This window comes from Petaurus breviceps, unplaced genomic scaffold, assembly GCF_028583685.1.
Source record: "Petaurus breviceps papuanus isolate PSGF00001 unplaced genomic scaffold, PetGlider_PUasm1.0 229, whole genome shotgun sequence".
In the NCBI taxonomy this organism is placed as follows: domain Eukaryota; kingdom Metazoa; phylum Chordata; class Mammalia; order Diprotodontia; family Petauridae; genus Petaurus; species Petaurus breviceps.
In genome coordinates, this window is record NW_027185903.1 from 14134983 (window position 1) to 14158500 (window position 23518).

General features: G+C 39.1%; 1 protein-coding gene across 2 annotated transcripts in view; it reads left to right on the forward strand.

The window, feature by feature from the left end:
* The window catches only part of GHR (growth hormone receptor), a 354244-nt gene that overhangs the window by 305593 nt on the left and 25133 nt on the right, over positions 1-23518 (forward strand). For both annotated transcript variants that reach the window (XM_069096239.1, XM_069096240.1), the window contains exon 4: positions 8964-9087. In XM_069096239.1, coding sequence (XP_068952340.1) covers positions 8964-9087 — 124 coding nt within the window. The remainder of the gene's footprint in view (positions 1-8963; positions 9088-23518) is intronic.

The window sequence follows — 23518 nt, forward strand, 5'->3', positions numbered from 1 at the left end:
TTCTGCTCTCTTCACTCCAACCCTTCCCCATTATTGCTATCCCAGTGTGAAGGGGAGATTTGAAGAAGCAAAGGTGTTGAAACCATCAACATGTGTTCAATGTGGTGTAATTCCATCCTCAGGTAGACACAGTTTGGTTTCCCCCAGAGTAACCACTTTGGAACTAAGCCATGTTATTCTACAAATCAAACTCTTGTCATATCTCTCCAAAACTTTTAAGACCCACGTTAACCTTGTCCTTTGTGTTTCTAACTGAAATGTTAAGTTGTTGGGAGTTTTTTCAAATTATGATTATGTTTGTTTGTAAACAGTCTCCCAAACCACTCTTGTCAGTGCTCCAGAGATTTCAGAAGTCTACAAGAAGTGGACTGACCACATTAGCCCTGCCATCTTTTGCAAAATCTGTCAGTCTGAGTTTTAGAGAGACCAAATGGAATTTCACCCACCATCAATTTTGCATGATTCTCAGAGGTCAAATAGAATGGAGTAGCCAAACTGAAAGGGAAAGAAGTTTATTCGAGCGAGGGATCCCTTACATAGTTTTTTTTGAGACTGGTTCACTGTACACAGCCAATCAGCAGCGTCTTGTGGTAACTAAGTGAAGCCAATGAGGTGTTAGGTTCCCATATTTGGAAGGGGTGTTATTGGAACTTACAGCACCTCCCAGATCTGGTGGTCACAAGGTTATTACAAAAGCCACAGGTTGCAGAATTGGATGATTTGAGGTAGAAGGAAGAGCCTGGTCAGCACATCCTGGTCAACACTGAGTTTCTTAGTCACATACAACATTTCTAAAATGTTGTTTCTTCATCCACATGTCTCTGCTGATTATCTCCAGAGGGAACATCACCATTTCACCATACTTGGCCTTGACTAATGAACTTGTGCAATCCTCAGAACATACGAAAACTATCTCAGTTAATAAGTATTTCCTCACTACAAATTACATTCTGAAATCATCCTCCTTTATCCAGATGAGGTTGACTAAGCATGCTTTGGCTGGTTTTCCCCCTTCTTATACTGACCATTGATTGACTGCATATGTAGTTTTGTTTGTGGGAATTTTTTTTTGAATGCAAGAATGAACCAAAATTCATCCAGTCATTAAGGCCTTGTGACTTTCTTTTAGGACACCATTTCCCTCTTTATTTTTCAGGCATATTTCATTTTTCATCTTTTTTTCTTCCACTTAAATGAAATTTAAGTGGAAACAAATACAGTATAGTGAAAAGAGCTCTGAATTTGGAGTTCAGAACTGGGTTTGAGTTCCAGCATTTACACTAGCAAGTTATGTAAGTGGTTACTTTTCTTAACCTCTGTGCATCTCAATTTCCTTATCTGTAAAGTGGAAGCATGAATATTTGTGGTTCCTAGCTCACCAGGTTGATGTGCGGAAAGCACTTTGTAAAATTTGAAGTGATCTAGAAATGAGAATTATTATTCCACAATTTTTTTTAATTTTACTTTTGTTTTCATTTGAGAATCCCTTTTGAGCTGGGTTCTTTGTGTTAAAATTTTTGGGCAGGGAAGGTGTTAGTTGATCCTCTTAATAAAAATTGATTTTTTTTCTTTCCTCCATATTTATCTCTCTCCCCTTTGTATGGGAGAAGCATTTACTTACATTAAAGTGAGATCATTCATTCGTTCATTCAACAGTCATTTATCCCTCCATTGCACTGAGTGCTCTGGAAAATACAGTGAATAAGCAGTTCCTGCCTCTTGGGGCTAACAGCTACAATCCCATACAAACTCCATTGAAGCACTACATCGAAACTTTGTTCAGTAGAGTTAGAAAGGACTTAGAGATCATCTAGGTGACTTCCCTCTCATTTTACTAATGAGGAAGCTGAGACCCAGAGAGAACAGTGACTGGCCCAATGTCATACAGATATTAAGTAGCAGATCCTACATTCAAACCCAAGTCTTCTGATTCCAAAGCCACTTGCTTTTTCCATTGATCCAGGCTATCATTTGAAGACATCTTATCATCCTATTTTATTTTTAAAACTAATATCCAGAAACAATTGTTGAGGGCAGAGCTTTGGGAGAGCACGGTTCAGGTGTGAAAGAATTCACTTAGACTTTCTCTTTTAGCCAATGGGAACTTTTTATCATGAAAATCATGGGTCTCCTTAACAAGAAAACTGAGACCCCAATATTTGGGAGAATTGTGCTGATATAGAGGTTTCAGAATGATGATGACATTTTAAAGGTTTTTATGGATGTTAAAGATTAAAGACAGGATAAGAAAGGATAGAATGAAGAAAACAAAGGGAATTCTTTTTGGTTTAAGTATTTAAGGATGGGGCGGAAGGATACAGTCTAAAAATTAAAGGACCCATGGAACACAGGACAAGGGAGACAAAAGCAGTTCTGTGGTACAGGTTCAAGGTAAGAGGGAAAGGACTTTAGGATACCTTCAGGTTACAGAATAAACTGGGGACTTCACAAAGTACTGGAAAAGCAACTCAACTCTTAGGGCACCTTTTGTATCGGCAACAATTGTCTCCTTTGATCACTTTTCTGGCTGGTCACATCCTGGTCTTATCTCTTATCTCATGTCTTGTTTGCTCCATTTGCCTCAAGCAATTTTCTACTTCATCATAATGAAGTTGAGGTTTTGAATCTCTTCCAGCAGTAACTCTTGAGTCTGTGAGAACTATCAGCATACTGTCCTTTTCAAATTACCTAGCTGAAGATCCTGCCCCTAATGTTTACTACCTTTGTGACCTTGGGCTTCAGTTTCCTCAACTGGAAAACAAGAAGGCTGTACTCAGTGGCATCTAAGACTCCTCTCAAATTTAGCTCTATGACCCTATGGTTTTGTGATACTTCATGGTCTTAATGCCATTACAGAACCTACCACTGAGTCAGACAAGATTGCATTTTAAGGTTTTTGCAGGTAGATTTAAAATAGCAGAGGGTATAGTGACCTGATTTCCACCCAGAAAACTCTCCTATCTGAGCCCAAGGTCCCAGGGGAACAGTCTAAGGGAGGGAGATGAAGATTGCTAGAATGCAGACAACATGAGAATGCAGGGAAGAATTTGGTATAAGGCAGGTACAGACTTGAGTAGCTGAAGTTCTAAAATAACTTTATAATAAGGCATTTTAATCTATGAAGTGGTACCTCAACTTGGGGGCAGCATCAAACTTTCAGGGTCCCTTTCCTTTCTAGAGGGTGTTGGTAAACTTAAATGGCCTTCCTTATACCTTCTTGGGAGGTAACACTGTCTTCTGTTACTGAGATGTTAACTTGCCTATAGTCCAGGACTAGTTCTGTGTCAGAGACAGGCCTAGGCCCACCAGGTCTTCCAGCTTCCGAGGTTAGCCCTCTATCCACTATGCCAAGGTGCCTCTAGTCTTCTATTTGCAGCTATAAAAACAGTAGCATAATGGGAAAGAAAATTTACTCCAAGTTTCTGGATAAATTCGGGATCTATTAGTCAATTACTTATGCAAGTCCCCAACAATTGAGACCAGATGGAGGTGCATAGCCTGACTGTCAGCTTGCAGTGGGGAAGGCCCCAGGTTCACAGAGCAGCTCTGTGTGTTATATAACTCTGAACAAAGAAGACACTTAACTTCTCCAGGCCTCAGTTGCCTCAGCTGTAAAATTAGGGAGATGAATTAGATGATCTCTAAGATCCTTTCCAACTCTCCCTCAGTTTTAAGAGTTAAAACAGAATGCTTGATGGGACAAGATAATATTTAGAATTTTTTTTTTCCTCAACCAAAGAGCCTGAGTCAAGGCATTTTTAGTTGCTGCTCTGTTTATTTTCCTGCCCAGTTTATTCTTCATTAACATAGTGACTTAATTAATATGATACATATGCCCCCAAAAACTTCCGTAATAGGTTTAATTTTTACCAATTATTTTTTCTTTTCTTTTTTTTTCTTTTGCTTTTTGGAGGGCGGAAGATAGGGCAATTGGGGTTAAGTGACTTGCCCAATGTCACACGGCTAGTTAAGTGTCAAATGTCTGAGGCCAGATTTGAATTCAGGTCCTCCTGATTCCAGGGTCTGTGCTCTATTCACTGTGCCACCTAGCTTCCCCCCCCCTTTTTTTTTTTTTTTTCAAAAACCTTAAGTGGCCATTTTCTTTAGCCAGAAAGCACCATTTTTGGTTTCATTCCAGCATCCTACTTTTCCACCTGTCAAATCTCACTCACCAAAGATTGTTTGCCCTGGATTAAAGGGGCCTATCAAAGAGTGAACTTTGACTCACTCTTTCCAAAAGACGGAGAAGCAACAAGTGACTTAATACTTGCAAGCAAACCACAGTCACACAGAAGTGGGAAGGTGCAGATCACTCATTTAAAAAGCCAAGACAAAACAGAATTGAATAAATATGCTAAAAGGAATACTAGTCACACTAAAAGAATAAGGAAACAAATATTTATTGACCACCTACTATGTTCCAGGTACAGCATGTAGGTGGCACAGTAAAGAGTGCCAAGCCTGGAATCAGGAAGATTCATCTTCATGAGTTCAAACCTGGCCCCAAACACTTACTAGCTGTGTAACCTTGAACAAGTCACTTAACCCTGCTTGCCTTAGTTTCCTCATTTGTAAAAATGAGCCAGAGAAGGAAATAGCAAACTACTTATTATCGTTTGCCAAGGAAACCCCAAATGGAGTCACAAAGAGTTGGACATGACTGAAATGGCTGAACACAAAAATTGTGCCAGGTATTGTGCTAAGCATATTACATCTATTATCTCATTTGATCCTCTCAACCCTGAGAGGTAGGCGCTTTTATTATCCCTATTTAACAGTTGAGGAAACTGAGGCAGATAGCTTTTAAGTGACTTGCCCAGGATTACACAGTAAATGTATAGAGGTAAGATGTGAACTTAGTTCTTCCTGATTCTAGTGCTCTAACTACTGAGCCATCTAGCTGCCTCAGAGTCAAAGGCCTTTGAACTTCAAGTTAGAAATATCTTTTGCTTATGTCTCAGATAAAACTCGAATCTTTGAGGACCTCCTGGGTTGTTGATCTTCCATCAGTCTCTTGAGATACTTAAATTTTTTTTTCATTTAATTTTCTTCTTATTCTGAACTTAACAAAAACTGAACATAAGCAGGATTTCCATTAACATGGCAGAACAAAAGACTTGGCATCTAATTGTACATTCTAGGGGGAGCAGGCACTGAGAAAACATGAAGAATCAAGGTTGACTCCAAGGTTGGAAATGGTCGTCTTGCTAATTTTGCACCTGAAGCAAAAATATTTCATTGTGCCAGAGCCTCCTTTCCATTCTAATGACATGCATTCTTGGGATAGTTGATCTGTGTTTTATACATGTTTCTGTGCTCCTTGGTTTTCTGCACCCCCAACAATGCCTCCCTTGCCTCCCTCTTGTAACTCCCCTATGCCTCTAGGCATTGTTGCCTCCAGATACACTGCCAAAGGGAGCTTCCTTCATGACATGTATATGTCAGTGCACCAGATGTTGGCACACACTTCATCACATTAACACCATAACCATGAATTTCCAATGTCCCTGGCACAAGATGGAGAGAGAATGTGCAACTTTCCATACATCTGGACTTAAGAAGAAACAGAGACACCATACAATTGCTAAATTTTAGCAAACAAAATGGGATTTAGATTGGTTTTTACCTTTTATAATATTCAGGAGTTTTAATGTTAACAATGGTCATTTTTCTTACTTGCTTGTATTTTGAGGAATGACATAAATTTGGTTTTTTGCTGGGTGAGAATTTTTATTGTGAATATTTACACCTTGGAAATTAGCAAACACCACAAATCAGGGCTCTTTGATCGTTTTTACTTGAGACATGGTAGGGAAAATGAGAATAATACAGACAACATAAAAACGTGTCTTGTGAACATCCCCCTCCCCAGAGCTGGTTGTTAAACATTTATTAGTGCTCCCCTGATATTTTATGACATGAATAATACAAAAGAAATAAAGGAAACTGAGGTTACTTGTATTTTCTATTCTTTAATTAAAAATGTATATAATGAAGTGAAATTTAGTTGTGATAATTCAGTGGTAGCATCCGACTTCAAATGATGACTTTAACAAAGTTATAGCACATGTCGCATTCTTCCAGAATGGTGAGGCAAAAAGTGCTGCATCTGGAATCCAGAACCTCGTGTTACTTTAGGGTCTTTCCCCATCTGGGCCTTATTTACCTCACCTCTAAAATGAGGAGATCAAAAGAGAATCTAGCCTCAGATGGGTAGATGGTCTCTAAGGTCCCTTCCAGATCTCAATCCTTACTAAAGAAAGTCCTTGAACTTTAGTTCTGAAAGGGATCTTAGAAATAATTTAGTCCAACCTTATTAGTTTACAGAAGATGTCTAAGACCCAGAGAGGTAGAGATAATTCCTTTACCTTTACTTTTCATCTCATCCCTTCCGGCCTTCCCAAACTTGACTCCTTCAATTATTCCCTCTCTTTCATGCAAATACGTCAATTCCTTTCCAGTGATTTTTTCTACATACCTACAAGTGTGCTCAGATGTCCTCAATCCTAGAAAGAAAGAAAAAACCCTTCTCTTGACTTTCTATACTATCTAGCTACTTTCTTTTTCCTTTTTCCATCTCCATTGCTAAACTTTTTAAAAAGTTTTCTCCATATGATTCCTCTGCAACCTCATATTCACTGTTTTCTCAACAGCCTTGGAATCTGGTTTCTTCCCCCACCACTGTACAAAACTGGCCTCTGAAAGGACACTGATAATCCTCTAATAAAATCTCAATCTGAATCATCTTCAGCCTTTCTGCAGCCCTGAACACTCTTTATGACACCGTCCTTTTGGACAATGTCTCTTGCCTTTGTCTTCAGAGACAGGGGCAATAGACGGGTTCTCATCTCTCTGATCACTTTGTTCCTGGCTCCTTGTCCTCTTCCCCATCCCTTGAAGTCTGATGTTCCCCTAAGGTCTTATCACAACCATCTTCCTTCTCTACACATTCTCCTTTGTCAATCTCATTGTTTCCTGTGGCTTTGACTATTTCCTCTAACTCAAAAGTTCTAATTTTTTTTTACATTGTGGACCCCTGGAAGTCTGGTGAACCCTATGGCCCCTCAAAGGAGTGGGTTTTTTTGTTTGTTTGGTTGGGTTTTTTTCCTTTTTTTTCTGGAGGGGGAAAAGGCAGGGCAGTTGCCCAAGGTTACATGGCTAGTAAGTATTAAGTGTCTGAGGTCAGATTTGAACTCAGGTCCTCCTGACTCCAGAGCTGGTGCTCTGTTCACTGCACCACCTAGCTACCCCGAAGGAGTGTTTTTAAATGCATAAAATGAGGTTATAAAGAAAAATAATTATATTGAAATGTTATTCTGAAAATATTAAAAAGGAAATTCATGGACCCCACATTAAGAATTCCTGCTCTATGCAGAGGACTTCCAAATCTGCATCTCTATAATTATGACTTCTTTTTCTGAATTCTAGACCCACATCTCTAATTGGTTATGACATCTTCTATCTGGTTGTTCCAGAGGCACTTTAAACTTAATATGTCCAAAACCAAACATTATCCTTTACCAAAAACTTTAGTAGTCAAAACATTCATATTAGCTTCCCCTATTACTTCTCCCTCACTTCCTCTATCTACTCAGATACGTACTGCTTATTCCATCTCATATCAATCCCCTTATTTATATTTAGACTGTTACTACTCATCTAAAGGAACTCATTTCTGACACCTTGGACTATGATGAGATCCTCTTCCTACTTCTACCCTCTCCCACCTCTAATCTGCCCCCTATACCATTACCAGAATCGTCTTTAGTCTTCCTAAGATTGAATCAGGCTCTAAATCAAGGGTCAGCAAACTACAGAGTGAGGCCCAAATCTGGCCCGCTGCCTGTTTTTACACAGCCCAAAAGCTAAGAACAGTCAATGCAGAAACCATTCTTAACTCTCAGACTACACAAAAACAGGCAGCAGGCAAGATTTGGCCCACTAGTCCTAATTTGCTGAACCCTGCTCTAAATTATGGGTAGAAATGAAAAGATTAAGAGAGATGGAGGGTATTCTGGTATAGAGGGTTTCATTTCACTTTTTTGTTCAGGTATCTTCAGAGATGCCCTGTTACCCACTAAGTTGGGGCTCCTTTATATTTAAATCTGATACATCATTAACTTTCCAACTTCAATCTTATACATATATTCTATCCTTCAGCCAAAATGCATCACTTTGTCTTCTGAACATTCCCTGAACTTTCCTCCCTTCTATGCTTTTGCTCATGCTGTTCTCTATATACCTGGAATATTCTCCTTTCCCCTCTTAACCTTTTGAATTTCTAATCTTCTTTTAAAGCCTATTTCAAATGCTACCTCCTCCATGAAGCCTCCCCTGACCCACCTTGGTATTAAGACAATCACCTCAGATTTCCTACAGCCACTTTGTTTTATCCTATCATGTAATCTATCATATTTAGTATAGCACAATGCTATGTACACAGTAGATGCTCAGTGAATATCTGTGGAATAGCATTAAATAGGATTGTAAAGTGATTTGTTGATTCTCCTGCCTCCTCTCCAGTGTTCTTTCCCTCTGCTGGTGATTTCCCCTTCTTGGGTGGCTCAGATCAGATGCAGTCTTAAAACTGTAAGATGCCGTCTTAAAACTTTAAAAAGAAAAAAAGCTCCGATCTACAGACAAAGAAAAGGAAAACAAAAGTCATGTTTCTTCAAGTAACTGAATTGTGTGCTCCTGAAATTCAGGTAGAAACTTTCAGTAAGGCTGCTTGATGTAACCACATGATCCAGAATTTTTTTTAAATCTACCAGGCTTCCCATTGCCTCTTAGATAAGGTTGATAATGCAGATATTCTCCCCATTCGACTTTTTAAGGTGCTTTTATTAAAAAGTATTTTAATTTTTTTATTTAAGGTGCTTTTATTAAAAAGTAAGTTTACCTTCATATATCCATTATTTTGCTCACAGTGGGTTCATACTTTTCTTTTCCATTCTGTTTTGCAGAGCCTTCTGGGAAGCCTCAGTATACCAAGTGCCGTTCACCCGAACTAGAGACATTTTCATGCTACTGGACTGATGACGTTTATCATGGTCCGAAGAGTCCAATAAAGCTGTTGTATAAGAAAAGGTATGAGTTCCATCCCTGTCCATGCTCTTTCCCCACATAACTGAAATCATAGACTTAGCACTGGAAGATTCTCTCAAGTACATTCCCTTCATTTTACAGGTGAGGAAACTGAGGCACGGATAAGTTAAGGGGCTTACTGAAGGTCACAGAGTTTATAACTGCCTGAGGATGGATTTGCACCCACCTTGCTGATTCTAAGTCCAGCCCTTAATTCAGTCAGTCACTAAGCATTTCTTAATATGTGCCAAGCACTGTGCTAAGCATTGGGGATGCAAAAAAAAAAAAAAAGACAAAAGAGAGCCCCTGTTCTGAAGAAGCTTACAATTTAATGGGGCATATGACATAAAAATATTTATTTACAAACAAGATCTCTAACTTGTAGACAATCAACAAGGGAAGGGACTAGAATTAAGGGGGATCTGGAAAGCCTTACTATATAAATTACTAATTAATTACTGAAGTTATGAAATGGGACAGGCACTCCAGGTTCTTTGGGTACTCACTGGGAAAGACCATGATGGCAATGGGAAGTGATGCTCAAATTCTACTTTAAGATAGCAGAGAGGATGAAGGGGTGAACAGGCACAGAAAGGATAGGAACAAGGCATGAAAGGGGTGCAGAAGCAGATGGTGTGAGGACAGGGATAGGAGGATGGAGGGAGGCAGCCAGCGTGAGGAAGAGGATGGAGGTGGGGGAGGCACAGGTGACTGCTCATGTAACCGTGGACTTCAGTTAGGATCACGTGGGAGCATTGATGCAATAGGGATGGAAGAGTGCTGAGGTGTGGGCAGGGGGGCTTGAGGCCTCATTTTTCTAGGGTTTGGGAGGAGAGCTCTTATCCATGCCACCTCGGGGCTAGCTCATTAAATATCCAAATAATTTCAAAGTTGTTGGTAAGATTTTAGAATTAATATCTCCACATCATCTCAAAGTTAACAGTACGATTTGGTGCTCTCCTAGTCTTTCTGCAGACACCTGGATATTATCTGAGATTTATATCATCATAGGACCAATAGACTGTGACAGAAAAGCCTACTTGGCTGCCCATGATTTCAGCACATTTTGGGTTAATATGTGAAACAATTGCAAATTATGCTTCTTTGATCTTTGGGACAGTGTGCATGTGAATTTTAGGTTCCCCTTTGCCCTCTTAGCGGGAATTCTATTGCCACTTTATACTGGCTATTTATAAACTTACTATACTGACTAGAAGCATGGGGGGGGACCAGAACAAGAGAAAATTTAAACACACTATAGAAATTATAAAAATAGAAACACACTATTGGATTTTAGCTGGGACTTGAAGGGAGCTAGGAGGTAAAGATGAGGAACAACCAGTAAAGATGTCCAGAGTCGTGAGATGGACCGTCTTGTTCAAGGAACAACAGGGAGGCCCATGTCACTGGATAGCCAAGTATGTCAGGGGGAATCAAACCCAAGAACACTGGAAATGAAGGAGAGAGCCAAGTTGTGAAAGCCGTGGAATTGCGCTGGAGTGTACCGAAAGGGGGCAGGGGGAGGGAGAGAAGGGCAATGACATGGCCAGACTTATACTTTGGGAAGGTCACATTGACTGCTGAATGGAGAAAGGACCAGAGAGAATGGAGAGACTTGGGGCAAGGAGCCCGACTGGCAGGCTATTGGAACAGTCCAGGCATGAAGTCCAGGAAGACTACAGTGTCAGAGGGAGCATATGAAGGGAGGAAGGGAATGTGAAGAATCAAGGATTGGGGTTGTGAATCTGAATGGCTGGAAAGATTGTGTTGTGGCAGTAAGAGGGAGGTTGGGGTGGGGGGATGGACTTGAGGGGAGTGATAATGAGTTCAATTTTGCTCCTGTCAGACTTAAGACGTCTCTGGGACATCTAGTTTGCACTTTCCAAAAGACATTTGGAAATCTGAATCTGGAGGTTTGGGAGAAAGGTTAGGGCTGTAAGTAGATCTGAGAGCCATTAGCAGAAAAACTATCATTGGATTCATGGAAGCTGATGAGATTACCAAGTTAAATTGTATAGAAGAAGAAGAGGGGCTGTGACAGAGCTCTGTGGGACACCCACAGCCTAGTAGGTGTGGCCTGGATGAATATCCAACAGAGAAGCTAAGAAGGAGAGATCAGATAATTAAGTGGAGAACCAGGAAAGAGCAGTATCATGGAAATCTATCAAGAAGAGAAAATCCAGGAGAAGAGGGTGATTGTCAGGGTCAAAGACTACAGACAGGTCAGGAAGGGTGAATATTGAAAACAGGTCATTAGATTTGGCAATTTAAGAGATCACTTGATAACTTTGGAAATAGGAGATGCAGATAAAGTCCAGGGCCTGAGAATAAGAATAAGAATGAGAGGAAATTTAGTGGGGGCAGGTAGGTGGTACAGTAAATAAAGTGCTGGGCCTAGAGCTGGGATAACCTGAGTTCAAATCTAGTCTCAGACACTTACTAGCTGTGTGCCTTTGGGCAATTTTCCTATTTGCCTCAGTTCTTCAGTGGCAAAATGGGACACCCTGGAGAAGGAAATGGAAAATCATTCCAGTATCTGCCAAGAAAACCCCATGGACAAGTCAATGGGATATCAAAAAGTCAGGCATGATGGGGGCGGCTAGTGAGTAGAGCACCCACCCTGGAGTCAGGAGGACCTGACTTCAAATCTGGCCTCAGACACTTAACACAAAAACTAGCCATGTGACCTTGGGCAAGTCACTTAACCCCAATTGCCCTCCCCCAAAAAAGTCAGGCATGACTGAATGACTTAACAATAACGATTCTAGACAAACTTCTCAAGGAGTTTAACCAGGAAAGGGAGGAGAAATCTACATCTTGCTGCCTCTCTACAGCATGCTGAAATATATAGTCATGTACAGAGATGGAAATGGATATTATTGTCTTTGGGAATACTCTGACTATATACTGATGGTTATTTGCATATCTCTTTGAATCAACAAATGTAAACAAACATTTTAAAAGCACCTATGCTGTGCAAAGAACTAGGTTAGGTACCAGGGATTCAAAAATAGATATCACACACACACATACATACACACACACGCACACACACACACCCTGTTCTCAAGGAATTCACTGTCTAATGAGGGGAACATTGAACACACAAATAACTAAGATGCAAGGGAGAGTAGGAGAGATTCAGGGAAGAGGTACAAGCAAGGTGCTCTTCCTTTCATTGGGCAGGACCAAAGAAAGATTCATGGAAACTACAGGGTTTGAATGGGAGCCTGAAGAAAGAAAGTCATCTCAGCAGCACTTTTCACATTTTCAACATTGATTGTAGGACATAGTAAGAAAATAGAAGCATAGGTGTGTCAGCATAGTCTTGAACATCTAAAAAGATTTTATTTTCAGTGATTTTTTCCCTTAAATTATTGTAGCCTTTCCTTGGTCTTTCTTGGTTGTATTAGTACAGAATAAATCTGTAGCTTTTTAGGGTCACACCTCTGATGCCTCTGGAGTACAGTGCCACTGCCTCCAACACATTCACTCCTTATATTTACTTGAAAGCTTTTGTTATTGTTGTTATTGTTGCATTGTTTTAGTTGTGTCTGACTAATTCTTCATGACCCCGTTTGGGAAATTCTTGGCAAAGATACTGGATTGGTTTGCCAGTTTCTTCTGCAGCTCATTTTACAGGTGAGGAATGTAAGGCAAGCAGGGTTAAGTGACTTGCCTAGGGTCACACAGCTAGCAAGTGTCTGGGGCTGGATTTGAATTCATATCTTCCTGACTGTAGCCCTGGCCTGTGCCACCTGGCTAGGCCAGTTGTAATTATCCTTAAGACTTTGCCTGATGTTTACTCCTCAGAGACCTCTAACCTCTAACCCCTGTCTAGTTAGTGACTTCTCAACAAGTCTACCCATAACAAATTCCTCCATTTCTATTTACTCTTACTTATCTGAAGTTTGAGATTCCTTCCCCATAGTCAGACTCACTTGCTGAACATAGCATTTTAAAACATCCCCCCTTTCCTTGCTGGGAAGAAAAGATATAAACCAAGTTTTTGTTCTTCTACTTAGATTGATTTTGTATCAGTTCCAAAGGTGATGATCTCCATTCCCAACTTTGAATGGGAAACAGGAAGAAAATATGGAGAACTACTGTGAATTCCTAGAACATGAGACTCCCTTATTCAAAACATCTTCTTCAGAACAATATAAGCAGTCTGGGGATTATCAGCAGTTAATGACTATGTATGTCGTTGGCCCCTTTCTCTAGTGAATATAGCCAAGAGTCAATTATGAGTTCATAATGTACAAGCAATAATTTATTTTATGAATAATTATATAAAATTACTTATACAAAGGCATTTAGTTATGGAGGCAATTACCTATGAAGCCTAATCTGAGGGCTGGAGAAGGGGAAATGGAGGAGGTTGAAGAGATACCATGAAACAGAAGAAAATTATGATCGGAAGGGAAGGTCGATGTACACTAAATATAAATTTTCTCTACTTCACAGTTTTTCCTAATGACAACCCAGCTGACAGGAATACATTGTTTAATTTTGAATAAGAACAGTATTAAAGTAGAGTATAAGGAAAGTACTGGAAATACATGTATACAAGAGATTGAGGGAAAAGTGGAAAATAATTCAGTTCATCTGAAACACTGTACATGGAGGAAAAGAATATGAGAAAAGGGTAGAAAGAAAGGGTAGCATAAGTCTGAACTTTATTCAGTAAATAATAGAGGAACACTGAAGGGTTTTGAGTGGAGAAGTGACATGAACAAATCTATGACAAGTCTGGAATTAGTGTGAAAAATGTTTGGAAGAGGAAGAAGGAAGAGGCAGGAAGGCCTGTTAGGAGGCCCTTTATGACCCTGTAATGACAGGTAATGGGACTTGTCCTAGGATTATATTCAACAAGGATTTTTAAGCACCTATTTTGTTTTAGGCATTGTGCTAAGCATTAGAGATACAAAAAAGGGAAAAAAGAAGAATGGAAAGAAGAAAGAAAGAGAAATACTTCCTGCCCTCAAAAAACTTACAGTCTATCAGGAAATACAACATGTACATATATAAATATATAAAAACATAAATACAAAGTAAAATAAAGGTATTTTGGGGAGGGAGGACACTAATAGAGGGATCAGCAAAATTTTTATATACAAAATGACTGTTGGATGTGGACATTAAACTTCTTTTGGTGCAGGGAGAGGAAAAGGTTATGAAACTGTGTCTGTGGGTAATGAAATATTCCACAAGTCAGAGCAGCCTAAATTTGATAGTGCCTGCTCAAAATATAAGGAAACAGAATATCTAATTACATTTAAGTTAATATTAATTTTTTATTTGTGTTTTCTTTTTAATTTTGAGGAGATAACAGTTGCCATAATTGGGCAAGTAATTAGGTACATAACATATAACCTAATTAATATGCAAATAAATGGGCTTTTTAAGTGGTTTCCCAAAATAGTGACTATTGAGTATCACCTAACATAAAGCCACTTGCTAAAACACTATACAGCACATTTTGTTGGCATACCAGATTGACTGGGATTTACTGCAGTGTACGATCTAGCCAGGCTCCCTGTCATTCACTAAGAAGATGATCGCTGAGGAGTTGGAAGGGGCCTCAAAGAGCATCTCCTTCAGCCCCAGCACTTCACAGATAAGGAACCTAGGGTTCAGACTTCTGCACTGTTTTCACTGTGCCACATACTTGTTTTTCTTGAGTGAAAACATGGGCATTGCCCATGGTGGCACAATGGATAGAGTACTGGTCCTGGAATCAGAAAGACCTGAGTTTGAATCCATTTTTAAACATGGCCAAGCTTTTCATATTATGTGTATCACACACACACACACAACCTTTTAGAGTTTTGTACAGTGTCAAGTTATGTAAAAATTTTCTGCTCAGCAGGATTCTGGGAAGATGGTAGAGTAGGTTGGAAAATTTCAAGCTCTCAAGATTTTCTCCTAAAAAAGAGATAAAATAGCACCTCTGGACAAACATAGAAAAGGTAAAAAAAAAAAAATAAGAGTAGAGGTAGAACAGTGGTTCTTCTGGGACAATGGGAGGATATCTTAAGAAAAATCCCAGGATGAGGCTTGACCCCTGTGAAGACTAAACACCTCCAGACTAGGTCCTAGATCTGCTTAAAAAACAAGCAGCAAGCCCTGGGGTTAGCTGGATTGGGAGACTGCCTCAGCCATAGACACAGAACTTTTACGCCCAGATCAATGCGGGGATTTGGGCATCTGAGCTGGAGAAAACTGAGGGAAACTCTGCTGAGAAGGAATGCCAGACCCAGCTGTGCTGCAGGGACTCAGTGCAGCGGGGGCAAGAAGGGGCCAACCCAAGCCTGGTGAGTACAGAAGCGGGGTAAGGATACCACTGGCCAGGGGCACTTACAGGAGGTTGGCAGTCTTGGTTTCAGTTCCAGGGCAGAGGGGAGAACTGAAAGAGGATCTGAGGTAAGAGCTACCATTCCCCTATACCTCCAGGCTAGAGGTAATTGATTATAAAAAGCAAGCTACTACAAATTTTTAAAAAATGCACAGGTAAAGGAGAAAGAATTCAACTATAGAGAGTTACTATGGGAATAGAGAAGACTGGGCTTGTTTTCAAGGAAACCCTCTTCTACTCTAAAGAGTAATGTTGAATGGTCACCTGCCACAAAAGAATTCATAGAAGAATTTTTAAAAGACTTTAAAAATAAAATGAGAGAAATTTAAGAAAAACTTAAAAAAAGAATCATCATCCAAGAAAAACAAGATTGTGAAAAGAAAGTCAACTGATTAGAAAAGGAGATCCAGAATCTTGAAAATGAGAATTGGGCAAAGGGAAGCCAGCAAAGTTATAAGACATCAAGAAATAATAAAACAAAATGTAAAAAATGAAAAAAGTGAAGAGAATGTGAAACATCTCATAAGACAAACAACTGACAGGGGACAGCTAGTTGGCGCAGTGAGTGGCACTGGCCCTGGAGTCAGGAGGACATGAGTTCAAATGTGGCCTCAGACACTTAACACAAAAAACTAGCTGTGTGACCTTGGGCAAGTCACTTAACCCCAATTGCCCTCCAAAAATCAAAAAAAGAAAAACAACTGACCTTGAGGATAGATCAAAAAGAGAAAACATAAAAATAATCAGATGACCTGAAAAAGATGTTCAACAAAAGAATCTCAATACAATAATACAGAAAATAATTAAGGAAAATTGTCCTGAAGCATTAGAGCAAGAGGGGAAATTAGAAATAGAAAAAAATCCAACAGTCAACACCTGAAAGAGATTTGACAAGGAAAACCTAAAGGAACATTATAGTCAAATTCCAAAATCCCCAGTTCAAGGATAAAATATTATGAGTAACAAGAAAAATTATTTAAATATGGTGGTGCCATAATTAGAATCATACAAGACCTATCAGTAGTGACACTAAAAGACTGTAGGTCTTGGAACACTATATATCAAAGAGCAAAAGAACTGGGCTTTTGGACAAAAATATCATACCCAGCAAAGCCAAGCGTAATCTTAATTTTTTTTTAATGGATATTTAATGAATTGTCAGACTTTCAGGGCTTCATTAAAAAAAACTTGAACTTAATAGAAGATTTGACATACAAGAGCCAAGAGAAATATAAAGTACATACCAAAGACTAATTACAAGGAACTCATTAGGGACGGTCTGTTTATCTTTTATGTATGTAAAATGTAAAATGTATGCCTGAGATTGTTATTAGTAACTGGGTAGTTCATAAGAAAGATTGGGATAGACTTGAGTATGATATGACTTAAAAAAAATAAAACTGTTTAGGAACAGCTAAAATGAGTAATTCTATTATACAGATAAGGTTTGAGAGGAAGAATCAACACAAAGGAATTAGATTGGGGAAGAGGGATGTTACTTCTGGAAACCTACATTCAGCGGGAATGGGTTCAAGAGGGAACAATACATATATATCTAGGAGAGCATCAAAGTCTTCTAAATTCAGAAAGAAATAAAATACTAAGAGAATAGGGAGGGGGAGAGGATAAGGGAGGGATCTCAAGAGGGGAGGGTGAGGGAATAGGTTAAGGAGAGTATAGAGGGGTGTTTAGATTAATGTGAATGGGAGGATAAAGAAGAGATACTTGGGAAGATAACAGAGGGATCTTTAGAGGATGAGGAAATAGGTCAAAGGGTGTTATAGAAGGTTGTTTAGACTTATGGGAAGGGGAGGATAAGGGAGGGATTCTTGAAGGGAAGTAGGCTAAGTAATAGGAGGGCAAGGTAGTGGGTAGAAGTGAGGTAGAGAGGGGCTGCTAGGTGGCACAGTGAATAGAGCACTGGCCCTGGAGTCAGGAAGACCTGAGTTTGAATCTGCCCTGAGACACTTAACACAAAACTAGCTGTGTGACCTTGGGCAAGTTACTTAACCTCAACTGCCCTACCTTTCCCACTCCAAAAAGCAAAAAAAAAGTGAGGTAGAGAAGTCAGGAGTAATAGAAAATAAGAGATATGCACAAACATAAACAAAGATCAGGAGTAGAATTTGTTTGGGAAAGTATATGTTGGTGTGTGTGTCTGTATACGTATATACATACATATATATATATATATATATATATATATATATATCCATGCTTAATTGTAGTGATGGGGGAGGAAGGGGGAAAAGAACAAAGTAAAAATGGCACAATGGAGAATAAAAGAAAACTTACAAAGGAGCAAAGAAAAGATGGACAGCTCTCAACATAACATATAGTATTTATTATATATAGGCTTTCTAGAAATGGAAATTTATTGCTATATATTTTTAATCCTCTCATATTCTGCTGGGCACATGACATGCTTTTTTCTGTTCTTATTTTGTATTTAAGTTTATAATGTTTCTTTTTCTTTTATTATTGTGTATTTAAGTTTTAGTATTTAAATCTAAAATTTAAAAAAAAATCTGCTCAAAGTAGTAGTTTGCCCAAGCAGCTACAAAAATAAATAAATAAATAAATGATGGAGGGACTGTAGGCCCAGGTGGAAACACTAATTATGTTTAGTTTTAGTTTTATAGTTACTAATTGATCCATGCCTACTGGCAGCACTAAGATAGTGGCGGCCAAGTGGTTAGGACCTACTAGCTTACTAGTTCATGTATGCTAGCTAATTAGGGAAAAACATTTTTGCTAAAATTTTCCTGCTGTTCCCTAGGTTCAAGCCAGCATTTGACACATTGGATGCCTAAGCTTTAGTGGCAAAAAGAGGCATTCTTTGGCATCACTAAAATAGGTGAAACATCTTTTTCCCCCCAATTTATTTTTATTTATTTTTAGCATTCATTTTTTAAAAACATTTGAGTTCTGAATTCTCTCTTTCCCTCCCACCCTTCCCCCTTCCATTGTAAAGGCAAAAAATGCAATATCAATTTTACATGTAAAATCATGCAAAATATGTTTATTAGCCATGTTACAAAAAAAGAAAAATAAGAAAATGAAAAAAAGATATGCTGCAATCTGCATTCAGACTCCTTCAGTTCTTTCTCTGTGGGGTGAATAGCATTTTTCATCATAAGTCCTTCAGAATTTTCTTGGCTCAGTACATTGCTGAGAATAGCTAAGTAATTCACAGTTGATCATCATATATATTGCTGTTACTGTGTACAATGTTCTGGTTCTGCTCACTTCACTTTGCATCAATTCATGTAAGTCTTCCCAGGTTTTTCTGAAAGCATTCAGCTTTTCTTTCCCATAGCACAGTAGTGTTCAATCACAATCATATACCACAACTTATTCAACCATGCCCTAATTGATAGGCTGCCCTTCAATTTCCAGTTCTCTGCTACCACAAAAAAGAGTTGCTATAAATATTTTTTTATGGGTCCCTTTCTTTTTTTTTAATCTCTTTGGGATATAATTCCTAGAATTGGTATTGCTGGGTCAAAGGGTATGCACAGTTTTATAGCCCTTTGGACATAGTTCCAAATTGCTCTCCAGAATGTTTGGATCAGAAACTTCTTGCATGAAAATATTTTCTTTTTGAAAGAAGCAGTCATATAACAATTTAGCTAAGCGAGATGCTTTATTCTTAGTAAAATGTATCATTCCAATTGTCACACACAAAAAGCTACTTCCTTCTCACTAAAAGACATTTTCTTCAGAGTGGTTTTGTTGTTGCTTCTTTAGGTTTCTCTGCTGTTCTGTTGATTTGGGGGGAAAAATGTAAAACTAAAACTCACCAGCTATGATCGAAAGCAGTAAAATTGGAGTGTCAATATTTTGCTATTTTTATTACTTCAGCTCTGTGTGATGACCTTGGAAGGGAGGAGGAAATTTGTTGCCTTACAGACTCCATTTATGCCCTCCTTCCTCCATTGCTTGCTTTTTTTTCTGTCCACTGCTACCTGTATCAGTTCCTCCCTCCTCTCTACCAATTAGAGTTCTTACGTCTACAGAAAAGAAGGGAGTGGAGGAAGCTTTGAGAACTGAACTTATAAAGTTGTCTGGAAATTCTGACTGGTTTATATCGCCCAGAGAAGCTCTAGTTCATGTCCTTTTTTAGCTTCTCATCTAGAAGAGCCAGGTTATTTACAAATAAAATGTACCTTTTTGTTAATGCGAATTTAACAAGATGTTCTATCAATGTGAATTTTACTGACCCACCATGAATAGGGTGCAGGAATAAGCAATGAACAACCATCTCTGAAAAAAAAATATATATATATATGTATATATATACATACACACACACAAGATACACTTTTCAGTTTAATATTCATTCAAATTTTCTCCATCACTTTCTTAAGTCTATACAGTCCACAAAACAATAAATCAAGACCCAATTTGTAACTTTTACCAATTTCCAAGGTGTAAATACTCACACTGAAAATTTAACAATTATAACTGGTAAGCTAGTTCAAGCTGCCCCAGCACACCCCTAGTAGGGTATATGTTCTTAAGCTGTCTTTTTGATGGTGGCAGTTTATTAGAGATTTCTAAGCCATCTTTCTCCAGGCTGCCCTGGTGGATAAACATGTAGGGATAGATGCCAAGACATTCAGTAAGAGTTACAACAACATCTGGTACTACACATGAGGATTGGGGAAAGGGAGTGGGGAGAGAAGGGGAAGGCTCTTAAATACTGACAAGGAGATCACTGGAAAATGTTGAGAGGACTTCCAATAGAGTAGGTAGGAGGAGTGAGTAGAAACCAAGTTTTAAGAACCTAAAGACAGACTGTATAGAGAGGGGGATGGAGCCCCAGTGGAGACAAAATTTAAAATAAACTTGTCAATAAAGGGAGGAGAATCTGATGGAGGTAACTAGATGCATTAGGTTAAGAGAAGGCCCTTTTTAGGGCTGAAGGGCTCCTAGCATGTTTGCAGGCATATGGGTGGGTATGAGTAGGAGCCAGGAGAAAGAAAAAGTTAAAGATACGTGAGAGGAAGGGAGCCATTGCTAAAGCAAGGCCCTACAAGACGTGGAAAGATGTGGAATCAAAGGCATCCTTGACAAGGAGCAGGGATTTCTCTGTGACCAGATGAAAAGAGGGCATGGGTGATGACAGTCAGAAGTTGTTTGAGGCACGTGGGGGGCAGGGCTTCTGTCAGATAACTGTAATCTCAATAAAATAATATATTTTCACTTGTAATGTATGGGGAGGGGAAAACGGTTATGAGTACACAAGTCAGGCTTTTGAAAAAGGCTTTAGAATAGTCACTGTGGAAAATTAAAGGGGGTCAGTAAAAGGGCCATCAAGCAATAGGGAGGGTCCAGAGGAGCTGTGCACCCTCGCTGAGATGCCCTAAGAGCAGAATCTGTGTATCCTTCGTGGTACTTGCGATACTCAGTAAGGGTCTTTTGGGGGATAACAGGAGTAAGTGAGGACTGTACTAATGGTGGGAGAGTTAGTGAGAGAGACAATTTTTGTCAGAGAGACCAAAGAGAAGTCTTTTAGCACCTCCTCACATTTGATCTGTTCTGCTTTTGTTTCGGGTTTGTCTTGAGCCTAGGACTTACTGAGCCAAGCCTCTGAAATATAACTATCCTTACACTGAGACCAGGCCCCAGTCCTTGTTCTTGTTCTCCTTCTCCTTCTCCTTCTTCTCCTCTTCCTCCTCCTCCTCTTCCTCCTCCTCCTTCTTCTTCTTCTCCTTTTTCTTCTCCTTTTTCTCATTTTTATTTTAGACTTAAATACTATAACTTAAATATACAATAAGAAAAGAAAAATATATTGAAACTTAAATACAAAATAAGAAAAGAAAAAACATGTCACGTGCACAGTAGATTGTAAAATATATAGTAATAAATTTTCATTTCAAGAAAGCCTATATAATAAATACTATACATTGTGTTGAGAGCTGTCCATCTTTGCTTCTTTGTAAGTTTTTTTTTTGTTCTCTGCTGTTCACTTTTTACTTTCTTCTTTTTCTCCCTTCCTCTCCTGCACCTCCCCACAGAAGGCTACAATTATGTGTGGATATGTTTATATATACATATACACATACATACATACATATATAAACATACTTTCCCTAACAAATTCTACTCCTGATCTCTGTTTTTATGTTTGTGCATATCCCAACTCTAATACAGGCTGGTGCAGAAGATCATGGAGCCCCATGGCCCCAGGCCAGGGAAGCCACACTCCCTAGAGTACTGACCTTCTTCCCTGTGGCAAATATAGTTTGGATTTCCCACCTATTTATCCTCCCACCCGAGACATGTTTCTGTCCTGTGAGAGAATATTGTAGTATACTGTGAAACCTTATGTATGTTCTTTTCTAAAATGCACCCAATTAATTACCTTCCTAAGCCCATAAAGACCGAGGGAGGGAATTTTTTTTAAAAATTTAAAATATATATCCCCATTTGACTATTAGAAATAATGAACTATTTGTAGGTAAATTACTGCTATAGCACATGGATTCAATTTTAGCTGATTTTCTTGTTTTTCTTTTCTTTTTTATCCTAGAATTAACTGTACATAATTATTTACATTATGGGGGAAGAAAAATGTTTTCTATAATCCTGGGGTCAGAGGGATCTTTTTAATTGCAGGGTCCGTATATTTTGTCCCTGACAACCCCCTATCAGGGGCAAAAAAAAAAAAAAATTTGTGTACTACCATTTTAAGGAACCATACCCTTATTGACAAATCATAGCCTACTCATGCCCTCTTATATTTTGTGATTTCTGCACATGTCTTCCAACCCAGTGGGGGCATCATGAAACTCCACTAGGGTGGTACTGATTCTATCCCTCTGTTACCCCCTCTTTCCCACAACTGCTGCCTTTTTTGTTCGCATGGATCTTTGATGATCTCTCTTATGCCACCTTTCATGTGTTATAGGATAAACAATGTAACTATTAGCTCTAAAGTTGTATCGTTGAAAAGCTAATAAAATGCCTATATCAAATAAGTTATTCCTTGAGTCTCCAGCCTATTTTAAATTAAATGGTGGTACTATTTAGGGGTAATAAAAGAAGCCACTCTTTTCTGTGACTAGGGTGGACAGGGATAGGAAGCCAGGGATGGGGCTAGGGCTGGAGTGGTTGTCACCAATTTGGCCACTGCCTTTAACACCAGCATTCTCCATCTCTTCTGGGACAGGTCTGTCCCTTCCCTGCCCCCTCCCCTGAAGGACAATGTTCAAGGACCAAAAACAAGGGCCACATCAACAAGTAACAGCTACCACTTGTATTTTTGTTGTTTTAAGGAATTTCTTATGATTTATTTCTTTTTGCAAGTATTTATTTTCTCTCCTTCCCACTGCCTCTTCCCAACTGAACATTTTTTTTAACAAAAGGAAAATCTTCATAACAAATCACTTGAAAATCCAGCAGAATTAATTCCCATGTTAGTGCTCATTAGCCATGTCCAAAAAATGTATTCTGTGTAGCAGTCCCTACTGGAGTGTGAGCGCCACGAGGCAAGACCTGCTTCAGCCTTTCCTTGTATCCACAGCATTTCACACAATGCCCGACACATAGTAAGGGCTTAATAAACATGTGTTGACTGACTTTCCCTCCACTCCTCTTCCCTCCCCATCCTCCTCCCTGGGAGCTCCATAGCTAAAATGTTCTCCTTCCTCTTCTCCTCCCCTTTTTATCAAGTGAATCCTTATCTTGTGTGGAGGACAGAAAAATCAGCCTTTGACTCTGAGCTTTGGGGGTTTTGCACCAGAGTTCCCTGAGTGATGAGGTTCTTTCCTAAAGGCCCTGTTTGACTGTCCTGCCTTAGGAGAGCAGACGAGTTAGTCAGTGGGAGAACTGACTGGCAAAAGTAGCCAAAGATGAGGTAGACGCTGACCTCATCGTACCCACACTAACACAGACTCATTGAACCTGCTGGAACATTTTGCTAGAACACCTTCTTAGTGCCAGATACTCTAAATGTGAAAAACACTCAGTCAACCTCAGTCAACCAGTCATTCATTAATAGTTTTGTTCTAAAAAGAGAAATCAGATACATGATACAGATACACTGTTAGATGTGAGTCATCACACAAT